Here is a 16,917-nt window from a genome sequence, read left to right as displayed (position 1 = left end):
CAAACAGCCACATGCCGAGAATCAAAAACAACACACCTCTTCGACGTTCTGTGTGTGTGTCCCCTGCGGCGTTGATATGACGACCAGCCACGCTCGCCTCGCGCATGAGGCAGTACTAAATCTAGCATTGGGTAAGCGCCATTTTTGTCAGGAAACAAAAGCAAGGCAAGGAAAGAGTTGACAGACGAAAGCCTCAGAGACAAACATACATTATTTTTCATACCTAGCTGGCCTTTGGCTGCCATGTATGATGACAGAGGTTTGGCAGGCCATGCTCATGGCTTACTTAATAAACTGGAAGCAATGCACTGCAGCCGGAGCACACATTCCTCACCCGCCCTATGTGAGACAAGTGCAAGCTAGCAGATGGCTTGCATTCAAAAATTCTAAATTTGTTCATGTTCATATTGTAAATATGCAGGTAATGATGGTCTCCTGTAAACTCTGGGAATATCTCCATTTAGTCTATCTAAATCCATCTTTCCTCATTTCTAGGGCTGTCCTTGATTAAAGAAAATTCTTATGATTTTGTCGACTTATCGATTAGTTGATTTAAATGACAGATCTGTAAAGATCTCCACAAAGAATAAGGTGCATAAGCACCACTATAATATTGTGTTTACCAGAGATGTGCTCATAATTGTCTTGGAAATAAGTCATTCAGCATGAAAAAGCATTAAAAAACTAAATAAATGTTAGTCAACTAAGACCAAACAACTGATTAGTCGACTAATTGACTATACGAGGGGGCAGCCCTAGCTATTTCACAGTGGAGGGTGGGCTATAAGAGACTGAAGTGCTGCTGAGTGGTAGTCTCGCATTGCCAGACCTTCCTCCACAGCGCTATGAAGGAAGGTCTGGCTAGTCCACACAGCATTCTGGGATGGGAGAAAAACGTGCTCTGGTTTATTGGCATTTCTTTAAACCAATCACAATCGTCTTGGGTGGCGCTAGGCAACGGTGCCTCTGTAAAATAGCCTCGGGAAGGAACTTGTTTTGGTGGAACACGTGTACGTTCAAAAATTGTTTTAGTCGTGCAACAGAAAACTCAGATTGGACAGATAGTCTAGCTACTGTAGCTGTCTGGATTTACCCTGCAGAGTTCTGAGGAGCAGTTAACCATAGTCCTCAGAAATCGACTGGAGTTTAGAACGCCAACACCAAGAAAGAGGAAGGTGATGGACATCTGGCCTAAATGAGGGACATCTGGAGGATTATCAGGCGGCATCGGATCAACTGGGAAATGAAGCAGCGTCGATATAGACTAGCTAAGTGTCAGCATCAGTCCGACTCTGAGCTGTAGCACAAACACTGCACAGGCACAATGTGCAAACACACATGGTCATGTATCTGTAGCTTTCTTTGTTGCTGGTTAGCTGTTTGGCCCCAATAAACATGGACTTGAGTGGTCAAATTTACACAAATAACTCTGGGTTAAAATGAGCTTTGTGCTCAGTCTGATCACATCATAGGAGTTGTGGTTCCTATCCATCTTGATACTGAATACCTGTTGATAAGAAGGCATGCGCCACTGTTGAAATGCATGTGAATACTGTATACTGTAGCATCAAAATGAGAACTGAGACCATGTCAGTCATTACCCATAGTGCAGCATTTTTGTCTCAATAGTAGCAAAACCTAAGGATGGCCAAGAGGGTAAAACATGTAATACAGTGGCTAGATTTCCATGAAGTTTGTTGTGGATATTCATCATTAGTTGAAATGCCACTTGTGCCACAATGTTTGCATGAATTCGAAATGGAGCCTCTAGCCTGCAGCACCAGGGATTGATAGACTGTATAAGTGAAGCCAAAACATTTGGATCGCTCCCTGGTGACTGGCTGCAGTATATCATAAATCCCACCCCCTCCATGTTAGCAGATGGAAAATGGGCCAAACTTTTACCATCAGGTATAGTTCTTATCATGCTGATGTTTGTTGAAGCGTTGCTTTTTCTAAAAAGTTTGGTTTTGGTTTGTAATTTGATGCTGTAAAAACAAAGCAAAAAATCATGATTGACAGCTGTGATTGACACGTGATTGGTCGGGCGGATGTATATATCGCTTATATTAATTTTCGGTGTCATGGCAACAAATATACACTCTTCAGTGTCCGCTACACGGGATATTTGTGCTTCCCTTTTGTACAGCGAGAGGAAGTGGAGACGCGTCGTCCGTTTTATTTTTACGCTCTATGTGCAGCACAGATGAAGAGTGGGCATCAGAGGTCTATCAGCTCACTTCTTTCTAACTCCACACCTCCAGACTTCAAGAACTAAAGAACATAAGTTTTAAAATGAAAACAATCATGTTAAAACTTATGTTCTTTAGTCCCGACCGACGCTGACTCAAGTAACATCACTTGTAATGAGGCAATTTAACAGATTTCATACAGCTCATACTGGAGACACAACATTTTTTTACAACTTTTTTTCTTTAGCACCCACATGGACGCCATATTCCCAAGGTTTCGGTTGTATCCTCTGTTGTGCATTGTTTGTACCACAGGTCATTCTTTTTGAAAATAACCACAATGACTTAAAAAAAAAAAGAGACCGATACATACTGTATATTACATCTTAATGTTCATGCAGCTTTTAATACTACGAGCGTTATAGGCTACTATTCATAGCACTGGTTTGGTTTCCCACTGGCTATCCCTCATGTGTTCAGTGTGTGTGTTTATTTGGATTAAAGCCTGTTGGATCATGTGTTGGAGAAGGTTTGGACTATCATCGCTCCCTGGTGAGATTTAGGGACCTCTGCAGGATGGGCGCACATGTGGTATTACTTTTATCAGAGATGGAGTTCTGCAACAAAGAGATTTTTCATTAATGAGCTGTGGTCCTGTCCTCATGTGACAGGAGTTAGGAGGTATTACTCTTAGAGTATGAAGATTATATTTGGAAAAACTTAGGTCAAAGATATACTGAGTTACCAGCTCGGATTGATATAATTCACCTTATAAACCAATCTCTTGGAATTTCTGTCTCTCCAAAATGGTGACATTCCTTCTTTGTAAGGATGTTTTCCAAGATATGGAAAAGAGGTTTAAAGCCAACTTAAATAGAAAGTCCTCTTGGTTATGTCAAAACAGTGAATATATTTGCTGTTTTAAGATTAACATTTGTCATATCTTTTAACATTTTATAGACTTAACAATTAACTGAATCAACAATCAGCAGATTAATCAGTAATGAAAATAATTATTCCCATCATTTCTTTGTCTCTTATGAGTCATCCAAATTTATATAAGTGCAATATTAAATTCCTGATGGACAAAATAACAATATATGATACATAATAGGGAATATTATTTACATATACAGCAATTGACAGCGCATGACCATGACAGAAAGAAAGGGTGGTGTAGGTAGTTATAATTATGGCTTTTGTAATTTGGTCATGTTTGTTATTTAATGGCATTCTGTAGTTTGACTAATTTAGGAAGTCTTTTAGCAGGATATCAGCAGGCTGAAGGTATACGGGGAAGTGGTAGAGGTGGAGGTGGTGGTTGCTCATTAGTGAAGGAATGCATGCTGAGTGATGGGGGAAGATGTGGAGGAGTGTGTACTTTCCCCCTCCATTACTGCAGACATACTGGGAGGGGGTCTGATATGGGGCAGGACTCCTGTGTGCACAGCCGGGCCAATCCTGACCCATGTCAAGCGAAAAAGCAGCAGGTTGACAAATCCTACAGCCACATGAAAACAGAGTGGATTAGCAGATTAAACTTCTTTAGCAGAGGCTATGCCTACGGCCCTGCTGAGCTGCATTGTTCAACCCCAGCCAAAGACGGACTGCTGCATAGCAACATCAGCTTAAGTTGCTTTAAGTTGGAGAAGTCAAAGAAACTCCAGCCAGATTTACTTTGGCACTTCACGTTTTATCTAGTCAAGAAGGACTAAATCACTACCTTGCAGGTTTTACTGCCGGACAAAGATTTGTCAGCATCTCATCATGAAAAAAATCGGAATCATTGTGCCAATCAGAGCAGCTGCCTCCTCCTGTCAAATCATGTGTGCCGGTATGCCTAACCGACCGTCCAGCATCTCATGCCAAGCTGACCTACCAGCATGAGAACAGGCAACACAATTAACAATGCTAATAATTAAGAGCACCGAGTATTTAACGCATGCTTTGAGCTTTGAGCTTTGAGTCTTTGGCTTTGACCTCTCAAGTGCAGTCAAGTTTCAGGTCAAAAAGAACACGGCTCAAACATGAACTCATGTCTGCACAATGGGAGCAAAAGAGCCGCAGAGAGCTCTATTAGATCAGCCGCTGCAGCCTTTAACAGCTAACACACCCTGACAGTGATGAAGTGAAACCCCAATTGTTCTCCGGATTGCTAAAAATACAAGATGTGTCACACAATGGCGGCTGTATTTGTTAGCCTCAGAGTTAAAGTCAATGTTTCAGTAGCGCTGGCCTGTTGTATCTGCAGCCTTGTTCATATAAACAAGGATATCCTCTCCTCTTAGTGCTTTGCCAGCTTGGGTAATCACTGGGACAAAAAGGCAGGCGGTGCAGGTATCCTGTGGCAAAGATTAAATGTTCAGCTGCATGTTTTCCAACCTTCAAACACAAAACTCTTATGACCTGCAGCCAATTGCCCTGCCCACCACTCTTTGCTTTTTGAACTACTTTCCCACAAATGCACAAAAGGCACCAAGACTAACAATTCTAATCAGTCTTAAGCCCATCAAGCTTGCAATTTCAAAGGATGGACTATCTCTTTAAAATCCACATCGTCTCCTGTCAAGGGTACTCAAGACCAAAACCGGGAACAACATTCCAGTCCAAAGAGTCCGCCGGATTTTAATCTAATTAGCGGTGCTTATGATAAACAGTCTTACTGTGCCACTGTAAAGGTCAACTTGGTACAAAGAGGGGATTCCATTAAGGCCTCCAGTCTGGAGATGAACCATGAGGGTCGGTGGCTCAGACTATATAAACAACATCACTGGCATTAGCACGGGGATGTTAATTAGCTGAACACAAAGTGTATCAAGCACTCGCTGCTTTTGCGGGTACATAGCTACATTCCTGCTGGGTCTGTTTGTGTGTCCGGACACTCTCTGAACTTTGAAGACTTTTCAGTCTTCACAGCACATCATCAAACAAAAATGAGGAAAAGAATAATAACATAATACATGTCGTCCTTTATGTAGTACTGCAATACTAAAATGTATTAATTCATTAATTAATTATGTGAAAGTTCCTCTCTTGTCACAGCAACATGATTACAGACTCTGGAAACCCTTTAAACACATTTCCACATTTGCTTAATTTCCTAACAGTCAAATCCTCAGGCTGCTGTGAGGAGTGAAAATCCCTTCTGAAAACACACAGATACAAATCAAGTTGTCAATATGGCTCCCTAATAAAATCCACATGCTGTAGTAATTCATTCACAAGCACAAAGAGACAATAATTATTAGTGTGTGTGTCTGGTGACCTCAACAACGAGTGGAATGATAGATGTTGCCAATGCGTTTCCCCCAGATGATTAGTTACAGCAGATGTTTATGGGAGATGTTAAAAAGCGGCAGAGTTGATCAAAGCTCAATGAAAGATACTATGAGCAAAACAAATTAAAACTATTAAAATTAATAAAAAATTCATCCTGCTGGTCAGTGTTTTGCTATTACTGTGCAGATGCTAATCGTAGCCATGTATATGCTAATAAAAGAAATGTTCATTGTTTAGCATGACAGCTGCTCAGAAATCCATTAATCAGTTGTTATTTATAACAATGTTACACTGAATTTGTGGTAGAGGAAGGAGACAGAAATGCACACTCTGATACAATAAAAGCATGCTTAAAAAATGACCACATATTTTGTTTTCACTGCAGCTACAGTACATTATCTGATCTACACCACAAAGACTGGAAACGGGGAAACAGCACAGGCTCCTTCCCTATAACAAAACCTAACTACCAGCATCTCTAAAGCTCACAAATTAATACTGTGTAAAAGGACATGGTTACACAATAGTTACACAATAGTGTTGCTCATAATCCCCCATAACGCCACAGTCTTGTTTGAACACTTTGCTTCCTTGTCGTTGCATGCTCACTGTTTCCAGTCTCTGTGATAAGCTGCTGGCTGTATGGTTCATATTTATCATACAATCTTCTAAGTTAATTTACAGCAAGAAAGTGAATATGCATATTTCCCAAAGTGTTGAACTATCCCTTTAGGATTAGGGAAACATTGTACTGTAGTTATGGTTAATAGAAAATTACCGCTAGTCGCAGGTCTATGAAGAAGCACAACTTCCAGTGTAACTTAAAATAAGATGCGCTACACCCCCACCACCCCAACCTCCACACCCTTTCTGGGCTGCATACAGATCGATGTATCACACTTCTTCCTGCACTGACACTGAAAGTTAGAATTGCACCTGAATTGTACTGTGCAGAAATAGGGAAGTCATTTCTGGGCATACTAGGCTGGGACCTCCAACATGACCCCAACCATCAACACCAACGCGTGCAATGCAAGGCCAGATGAGATAGCCATGGCGATATCTGAAAAATACAATATGGCTCTGTTGTTGTTTTTTTCATCTCAGCCTTGACAGAAGTTATGTCCCACAACAGGCTGTTCTTGTGAACCAACTACATATACCTACGGGGGGGGGAAATGAACAGTAATTTGTATGTATTCCACATTTATTACTGTCAGCACCACATTAATATCGCTTTGCCAGACCTTCCCCCATAGAGCTGCGGAGGAGGGTCTGGCTAGTCCGCACAGCATTCTGGGATAGAAGAAAACGTGCTGTGGTTTATTGGCATTTTTTTAAACCAATCACAATCGTCATAAGCGGTGCTAAGGTTTTGTTGGCTAAACTCTACTGCAGCGGCCTTTGAAAGGACCGGCACCTCACGGTGCTAACGATTGGGTCATAACCAAGTGACTTACTGTCGCATAGTAGAGGAATTACCGTATAGTACAGGAGAAGCTCGCAGGCAGTTTCGACTTACATGAGCTGTTTAGGTTTAATTACTAATGTTAACTAGCATTTTAGTTAGCAATAATTAGCCTGTGCCCATGTTATCTCCTTACATATACCTACGCTCTCCGTCTCTGTAAGATTTGTAATGATTGAGATTTCTCTTGGCAAAGCTACCAGAAGACTTACAACTTTCAGACACATTGCTCACGTCACATTTACGTTGTCTCTCTCAGTTGGAGGCTGCGCAGTAACGCTCAGCGCTCACCGGAAAAGTGCTTCTAATATCCTTCACTGGTCTCCGTCCAGAGCAACGGGATCTGTTGGTCCAGTTTATATATACTGTCTATGGTTTAAAGTTGTCTATTTTTAATAAATCACCATGAATGTCATGCATTTATTCATCCATGTTTGCAAGCAGAACACAACAGGGCCCAAGGGCCCATGTCTGTATGAGGTTAAGCTCTATAGGGCGATGGTGCCTGAGAGAAACTACATTCAAAACGTATCTGTGATCATAAATCTTGCTCTCAAGGATTAAGGGATCTGCACAGAGGGATAAATGGCCAGAACTTTGTGAAGGCATAGAAGCCTGAGAATAAGAAAGGCCAACGATGCAACAAATTGGGAACATGTGATTTGTAAATAAGGCTGTGATAAAAACAAGGCTGTGTTGGATTGGCTTGTGATAAGATTCTGGTGAGAGTGGACCTGCGGGTCTACTTCTAACTATAATTTACAATGGACCCCTGGCTTTTTTACAATCAATTGTCATGCAACCCACTTTGACATCCATGCAGATTTAATGGTGGAACTTTGAATTAGTTAATGTAACGTTGATGGATCAAGTACAGTCAAAATCATGTGGTGAGGGAGCTGCTAGTCATCCCCACAATCTATGGAGGAAAAACAACCTAAAATATAATATCCATGTTGGCCATTTTGTACCAAAGCCAAGCAACATCAGCCCTGTGTAAAACCCTGGTCATGTGCAGGGCCGTGTGCACCTGGGTCGTACGGTGGATGTTGACCCATTCACACTGACACCAAAAGCAGGTTTTTTTTCCGGGTCATTGGCTCAGTGTGAATGAAGTAGTAGTGTCTCATTTCCAACAGCTTGCAGCTTTATTTCAACCACAAACAGAGAGACTCTCTGCAGACTGATGATGTTGACTCTTGATCTTAACTCTTGAAATCATGTTGGCATAACATGGCATGATAAAATGTTGTTTCACGTAAATTGTGGCAATCATCTATGGCTTAAAGGCAACTTACCGCACCTGTAAGTAATAATATTAATAAGAATTCATTGCATCTATACAGCGGTTTATCATAGACCATAGACACTCAAAGCACTTCAGGGGGGTGGGACTACTCTCTACCACCACCAATGTGTAGGATGTAGGATGATGTGTATGATGCACGGCAGCTTTACAACACTAGCCGCTGGTGGTGCGGGAAACCGGAGCACCCGGAGAAAACCCACGCGGACACGGGGAGAACATGCAAACTCCACACAGAAAGGCTCGGTAGCTTCTTGCTGTGAGGCCACAGTGCTAACCATTGGGCCACAGTGCTGCAAGTGAATTTAGTTAATTATCGAACCCTGTCTCTGCTGCTGTGGTCATCCCAGTCTGCACTTTCCTTCTCTCTAGCTCCGTGCAGACCTTGCACCGATTATCCTCAGGTTTATTAACAACCAGAACACGAAGCAGGTGCATGTGTTTGTTTCCACGAACACCCTCTGGTGGCCCTCCATGTATAAACGAGCTTTGTCTCTCATCAATGCCAGTGCCACCAGTTTGCCTACAGAGACAACGTCTGGGCATCTCCAGTGGCCACAGGACTGGAGCTGTGACACTGCTGCATGATGAGGAATAGAGCTGTGTCATGATATAGGGTAAAGCTTAAAAACAATGGATTGAGGGCTGGGTAACATTCCAAAGAAATGTCATACCGGTACCGATACCAATACTGTGACTTCAATACCGGTTCCTAAACGATACTTTTTTTCCGATACCAATTTTATAAAATCTATTTTAACAAAAAAGAAATTACAACATTACACACAAAATACAGCAAAAGTCTTTTCATTTATTTTTCAGCTCCTACTACATGACCCCCGTCTCTGTGCGTAACGTAGTTTTTCCTGCCTGCCTCTACAACATGTAACGCCAGACAGCCAATCACAAACATTATTAGATCTTGGTAGAAGCGTGCTGCATGCTTATTGGCTCACTGACGCTGATGAGATTTGCTCTTTAGGTACTGAAATTTGGTAATTGATGACAAGGCATTTTTCGATACTCGATACTAAGGAGGCAATTCAGTCGGTGTCTTCTAAGTATTGAATTCGCTACCCAGCCCTAAATGGATTTAATCTAAAACTTTCAGTTCCCTTAGCAAAACTCTTCATCTGAATCAATTCTAATGTAGCTCAGCGTAAATTCTTTCAGGAAGACCTAACACTTAACACTTAATTACTGCTCTCTTCCTAAATTGAATCAGCTGTTGGAGGCGTTCACCTTCCTGTTAAACCAAACAGAATCCGCCACGAATGCCAAGGGCCAACCACAGCGTCACAACCCTGCTTCAAATCTGTTTATCTCCCTGCTGCTGTCAGCTGTCATTTCAGGCAAAGCGTGCAACCCTCCACCTCCCCTTCCACCTCCAGTCATCGTCACCCAAAGGCACCCTGGGTCTTCCTCCTGCAGGACGCTCCATCGACTCCTTCGGTCTGGTGGGTGGACTCTAACAGGGTTCCACCAGATGTTTGAACCTGGCTGCAGGGAGTTGCACCCTTCCAGACACAAGAGCATCAGTAAGGTCCAACACTGATTTTGGGTAACCAGGTCTGCCTCACAGTCAGTGTTTCAGTTCATCCCAAAGGTGTTGGGGTGGGGTTCGGTCAAGTTCTTTCACACCAAACTGGGAAATCATTTCTTTATGGAGCTGTGTGTGCTCGTCATGTTGAAACAGAAATGGGACAAACTTCAACGGTTGCCACACAGTTAGAAGAACACAATCTAAAATGTGACTGTAAGATGGATTTAATAAAGATTTAGGGAATTTAGGGGAATTTAGGCACTAGCACATGCTGCTTCTATCACTGTTATAATTAGTAGCACTGCTGCTGCTGCTTCTATTACTACTATGAATACCACTTCCTATCACTACTACTACTACTACTAACCTACTATAATGGGGGTTTACTACTCTGCACTGCACTCCATTGCTGCTGATTTGGCCTCTGATTGTATCCAGAGCAGATAATTGTTGACACTCACACACCATACATGGCCATACACATGCAACAGAGCCTCTGGTCTTACAACATGTACTGTACATGTATTCTGTCTTCTGGCAGTGTGTGTGTGTGTGTGTGTGTGTGTGTGTGTGTGTGTGTGTGTGTGTGTGCGTGTGCGTGTGTGTGTGTGTATGTGTGTGTGTGGATCTGGATTAGGCTGAGGGAGAGAGCGAGGGGTTACTGGAGTCCAGCAGCTGTGCAAACAAGGGCAGCCAACTATTACTTTTACCCCACTGAGTGCCATCTCTCCCACACTCTGCTGGCACAGACCGGAGGTATCATTACATAAACCCATTGTTACTCATGTCACACAAAAGCCCTCATTGGGAGGAATACCACGAATCAGAAAAATGGCACATACAGCCTGAACCATCTGCAGGCTGGCAATGTATAGCCTAAAAGTCTGGTTTTGGGAAAATCTTGGTCAGGTCACTTATTTATCTGAGGCAGAGGCACCATGACATGGGAGAGGTGACGTTGTAATGATAGATCATTCAGTGATTGTGGGGTCCTGTAGTGACCATTACTGACTCTGAACAGCCCTTGTTTCAATACAATAGTAATACAATGCAATAATGCATGGGCATCCTCCAAAGTGAAATAAAATAATACATATCTAAAACCCGCCGGTGTTGTGTCTTTTCTTACCTTGCTGTGTGAAGACGCATCCTTACACAAAACCAGCAGACATGCGAACAAGTTCGTGTATCTCCACATTTTTCTCTCCTGAGTGTCTGGGCGTGAAGTTCACAAATCCAAAGCGACAGTCGTCAATGCATTCAGTCCATGAGGTAAGGGAGTGCGCCTATTTGAACTCCATTTCCTTTTTGCATATATATAGGAGGCTATGTGTCCGTCTGTCTGTGGATGTCAGTGTGTGCGTGTGTCTGTGTGAGTGCTGTGGAGTGCGCCCCTGTCTCCACCGCGCGCTCCGTTTTTCAGCTCGCGCATCATCTGTCCTCCGCTGTCCTCCACCGATGGGAGGGGTCTAAACACAAGCGTGCCCAGTCTGTACAGGACGGCGGAGTTTGGATATCTATATTTGATGATCATAATCTTAATCACCTATTTAAAAACGTGTCTACTTTTCAAGTTTGTCTTTGTATTGGCTCTACATGTTCACTCTAAGAACTATCCGTGTATTTACAGTTGTATGACTGTATATTTTGACAGACATTGTCCGTTAATTCACCGTTGTACTATCGGACCTTTATCTGTGCTCCGACAACTAACGTAGTGAGCTGTTCACAACGCCATTATCATCATATCATCATATAGCCTATCATAGTGTTAAAGTGTTTTGTTTTTTAAAAAGCGTCAAAAAGCATAACAAAATTGTTGAAAAAAGTTTTAATAATTAAAGAACTGACTACATCTCAGAAATGTACTTTCTGAGCAGCTTTCTGTGAGAAATGGGGTTCCAAATTATTGTTCATTTTTGAAAGTTTTTTCAAACACTAAAAAGTCTTAACATGAATCCAACCTATTATTAGCAAATATAAATCCCCACTGATCATAGGGTTACTGGCCTATAAGTAAGGTAGTCATCCACATATACAGTTCATCCTAAGCAGTGGTGTAGTCTAATGTATTGTAGTGGGTATACTGTACTGTATGGGCCTATGGGGGGGGGCATTTCATAGTGGGGGGTCTGGGTGTCCTCCCCCAGGGAAGTTTTGAGCATCAACGACTTTATTTCCTGCATTCTGACACACTTTTATGCACCAATTTACGGTGGAAATACCTTTATTTAGCCTATGTGAAGAAGATATATGTTGTTACGTGTCATTGGGCATTTTTAAGTGGGTATATGGAACTCCTGGAGGTTTCTTAGTGGGTATATCTGCATATACCTGCGTATCACGTAGACTACACCAATGATCCTCAGGATTCACTGTGCCACATATATGTTTAACATTATAACATGATTTATAAAATCACGCCAACAAGTATAAGGCTATTTGAATAGCTAGGGTATGTATATAGGCTTTAGGCCACCCTACACGTTATTGTAAGCCCAGTTTATTATGCAACTTCATTTTATACAATATATGTAGTAGAGGGTGCCTTCTCCATCTCTCTTTCAGGGGTCCTTGGCTGAAAACACGTTGAAGACCCCAAGTTTAGACGAAGTCACCCCACAAACTCAAATACAGAACATAATTGAGTGCACATAATTTACACATTATATACACACATAAATAATGTACTATGTGTAGCCTAAGTTTAAAAATAGTAAATAAAGGAATAGAATTTAGAATGTATTTATTGTATTGTATTGTATTGTATATACTTTGTATACATTTTGTACTTATTGCACCGTGGGTCGGAGAAAAATGCATTTCCGATTCCTCTGTCTGGCAAATATTTTCAAGGAATTGACAATAAAGTTGACTTGACTTGAATACAGCCTTTCAGGCGGACGGCACACATTAGAAATTTGAAGGGCTTTTGTCGCCATCAGCTGGCCGATTATTATTTTGAAACTCCAGCTGACCATTGGCTTGCATGTTTACAGTAATGGTAACAGAATGTCTAACAAATCCCAAACCTGCAAGGAGGTCTCAGTGCAATGTGGATAGTTTCTATATGCTGGAATATATAGATTAAAAACAATAGATCTTTAATCTAAAGCACAACTAACTTTACAGTAATGCCCTCATTAATAATGCACTTATTAAGTCAATTGATTTTGATGATGATAGCATTATTGTCTGTCCCAAAGCAGTGACAGAAATTCTCCTTTGACAAGGCTCATTAAAAACATAAAACATACAAACACAAATAAAACATAAAACATCAGTTTTACAGTGTCTATTTTATGTTGTTCAGACTGGTAATTGCAGCGGGAATGAAAGATTTATTTTAAATGGGTTTCCGGGCTAGTGGAACTTTGTATCGTCTGCCTGATGGAAGTAACTGGAAAGAGTGGTGGAGGGGGTGTAAAGGGCGGCTTTCCTGATCACAGAGTGGTTGTACAGTTCAGATAATAATACTACTAATAATAATGATAAATATATTTGTATAGCACCTTTAAAAACAGAGGAAACAAAAGCAAAAACAAAACACTAATATACACAACTAATTAATACACATATCTATAGGTACACAACATTGTAATAGTGTAAAAACAAGATGGGGCAACTCTAAAGGGCAGAAAAGAAATCACAATTCGATAAATAGCAGGTGATTGGAAAAAAAACATACATACATACAGTAAATATAATAATATAATAATATATATATATATATATATATATATATATATATATATATATATATACACACACACACACACACACTACCGGTCAAATATCCTGATATTTTTTACCAAATACCTTGACTTATATATAACAATTGCGACGATATTGTAGGGTTGACAATTGATGCTTTCACAAAATATTAACACAATGAGATTTGTGATACATAATCATAAGTAATGTGGATATATGGACTAAGTGGGTAAAGACAAATAGTAAAACAGTCTGGTAAGTTCAGAAAATGACATCACTTTACTGTAAGGAAATAAGTTTGGGGTAACTTAGAAATTTCCATTCCACTCCATTACAGACAGAAGACCAGCTGAGATCAGTTGCATTGTTTTTTTCAGATTACATTATGTGCTTCCATAATTGCAAAAGGGTTCCTCGACTGTTGTAGAATGAAGTGGCTGATCTTTAATGCAATTTCTACATTGCCCATTATCAGCAACCATTCATCCAATGTTCCAAAGGCACATTCTGTTTACTAATCTGATATGATTTTAAAAGGCTAACTGAGAAAACATTGGAGGGAGAATTTTGTTTTTTCTTTGGTGGTGAGGAGGTTGTACCAGCATGAAATGTTAAAGGTGAGAATTGATCCAATAAGCGAACAGTTGAACAGAGTTCAAATGTGCTTTCTGACATGAAAAGTCCCTAGTTTCCAACGCAGGTGGAGGCGCTGTTGAGCTTTTATTGTACAAAGCCTCACTCAGTGTGCTGTGTGAGGGACAGGCAGGTGTCGATCTCTGTTCCTAGGTATTCAATTCTTTTCAATGTTATTTATAGTGTCAAATCATAACAGGAGTTATCGCAGGACACTTTACAGATAGAGTAGGTCTAGACCAGTGGTTCCCAACCTGGGGTCCGGGCACCCCCAGGGGGGGCGGCAAAGATCACAGGGGGGGCGCGAGTCTTTATCTGGTTTGAGGTTGAGGTAAAAAAAAAAAATTTGAACATGTTAAACAAATTATGATAATACACTAGAATATATAATGTATACAAAAGTCTGTATAAAAACTATATATTCTGTTGTATCCTCGTTTTTCCTGCTGCCACGGCATCACTATTTTATGAATGAAACATGGCTGAGAAACGTCACAGTGCTGATAACTGCTCTGTATCAAAAAAGAAAGTAAGGCTCTATTTCCAGAGTTACCTCAACTTCGGTTTTGGGGGAGGGGGGGGCTCGGCTTTTCTTTGGCATGAGTAGGGGGGGCGCCAAGGAAAAAAGGTTGGGAACCACTGGTCTAGACCACACTCTATAATTTATAAATATCAAAAAAATTTCCCCCAAGAGCGAGCATTTGGTGCAACAGTGGCGAGGAAAAACTTCCTTTTTACAGGTAGAAGCCTTGGACAGACCCTGACTCTTGGTGGGCGGCTATGTGCCGCTACCGGTTGGGACACAGAGACACTGATACAGATATAGATGAACATGATTCATAAGAATTATAGCAGTTGGTATGACAAACAGTTGCAATTCTAGTAACAATGAAGATAATAGAACTATGACTAGAAATAATAGTAGTAGCAGTGCAGGGCGTAGCAGGGCGTTGAGCAGGACCACAGCAGCAGCTGCAACCATGATTTAGGTGCCATCCCAATATAAACATACTGTAAGTATTCCGGGGAATAATCTCCCCAGGGCTAAGTTAGTAACATGCATTACTGGGACATTAATGCACACAGATGGAAAGAGAGAGGAGAGAGGAACTCTCTGTGTTAAAGGAAGTCCCCTGGCAGTCTAAAAGTATAGCAGCATAACTAAGGGCGCTTTCACACCTGCCTCGTTTAGTTCGGTTGAATCGCACTAGAGTTTGTTTGCCCCGCTGGTGCGGTTCATTTGGGCAGGTGAGAACACGGCCATCGAACTCTGGTGCGCACCAAAAGCGGACCAAACAAGCGTACCGAGACCTGCTTGAAGAGGTGGTCTCGGTGCGCTTTCAATCGAACTCTGGAGCGCTTCGTTTGTGGTGAGAACGTGATCCGTACTCAAACCGCGCCAACTATACATACTCTGCAAGTCTGAGCTGATGTCTCCTGTAGTCAGGCGTGTTTAGCAAGCTGCAATGCAGCAGAGCAACAAACTGTAGCAGCTTGCGGTGTTTCTATCACAGAAATAGACTGCGGTACGCCGGCAGAGCAGAGCGAAGTCTCGGTGACCAGAGCAGACGACGAAACAACGTCTGATCATTTTAATGAAATCAGCTGGTTTGACCACTAGACCAGGACACAGGACCTTCTTCCTGTATCTACTTTCTTGCTCCCGCCCCCAGACACATCCGACCAATAAGAGGAGTGGACGCTCTTGCCTGATTTGTAATGGCGCATTTTGGTACGCTTGAATTTTTCCAGGTGTGAAACCAAACCGAACCAAACCGGACCGAGGGCAAATCGCTCCAAGTTTATAAACTCACCAACTGATTCGGACCAAAGCAAACGAACTACAGGTGTGAAAACACCCTTAAGAGGCTTTCACACCTGCTTCATTTAGTTCAGATGAATCACACTAGAGTTCAGTTTCCCACTTGGTGCGGTTCGTTTGGGCAGGTGGGAATGCAGCAATCGCAGTCGGGTGCGCACCAAAAGCGGACCAAACAATCAATCGAACTCTGGAGCGGTTCGTTTGTGGTGAGAACGTGATCCGACCTCGAACCACACTGACTACTGTACTGTATGTGTACCAGGGCTGTTGGAACGAATTCCGAAAGTCAAATATAAACTTAGCACAAAAAGTAAGGAAATTTGTGTTTGGTGGATTATTTCTCTGTGGTAACAATGCTTTTTGGCAATAAATCTTATACAGTTGGAAAGCCTGTTTAGTTCCCTTTCAAATGTTGCCCCATTTGTAAGGAACATGCATTCGTGGGATGAGAGCAAAAATTTGCAAAATCTTCTCTGCCAGTGCCAAACTGCTTATTCTGCATTGCAACTTAAAACACAAGCAAATTAAGAAAACATCTTCATTAATTTGACAACACATGCGCAGCATTTAGAAAAATGCGCAGCAAATACACACAACACAACCAAATACACAAACGCGCTGCAAATGCACAATCCCCGAAAAAACAAATGCAACAAAAGGCCTCTAGGGGGAGCGCCAAGTGGAACAGCTTGATTTTCGACCCACGGGGGTGAGAGAGAGAGAGAGAGAGAGAGAGAGAGAGCCCCTCCCTGGTGTCACCCATGCCTGCTCCACCAGCTGACCCTAAATGCTTAGAGGTTGGAAGAGATGGGAAGCTGTTTTGACTCTGCTTGCACAGCACAGCTCCTTAGTTTTGGATACGTTGAGCTCTAGTGGGTGTTCAGCCACGGTTTGGACCAGGTTGCTGACTGCCTGCTAATATTGGGATAGGGCATCAGTGCCAGTCAGTTTTGCCACCAG

The 16,917-nt window shown here is 41.9% G+C and overlaps 1 protein-coding gene across 1 annotated transcript in view; it reads right to left on the bottom strand.

Annotated features, from left to right (window-relative positions):
* Positions 1-11,186, bottom strand: part of LOC114555416 (olfactomedin-like protein 2A) — a 35,045-nt gene extending 23,859 nt beyond the window's left edge. Inside the window, exon 1 of the mRNA XM_028577786.1 lies at positions 10,918-11,186. Coding sequence (XP_028433587.1) covers positions 10,918-10,986 — 69 coding nt within the window. The 5' untranslated portion in view covers positions 10,987-11,186. The remainder of the gene's footprint in view (positions 1-10,917) is intronic.
* Between the last annotated feature and the right edge of the window lie 5,731 nt (positions 11,187-16,917).

Source organism: Perca flavescens, chromosome 5, assembly GCF_004354835.1.
Source record: "Perca flavescens isolate YP-PL-M2 chromosome 5, PFLA_1.0, whole genome shotgun sequence".
NCBI lineage: Eukaryota > Metazoa > Chordata > Actinopteri > Perciformes > Percidae > Perca > Perca flavescens.
The sequence above is the reverse complement of the archived record's forward strand: the minus strand, read 5'-3'. Positions and strand labels throughout refer to the sequence as shown.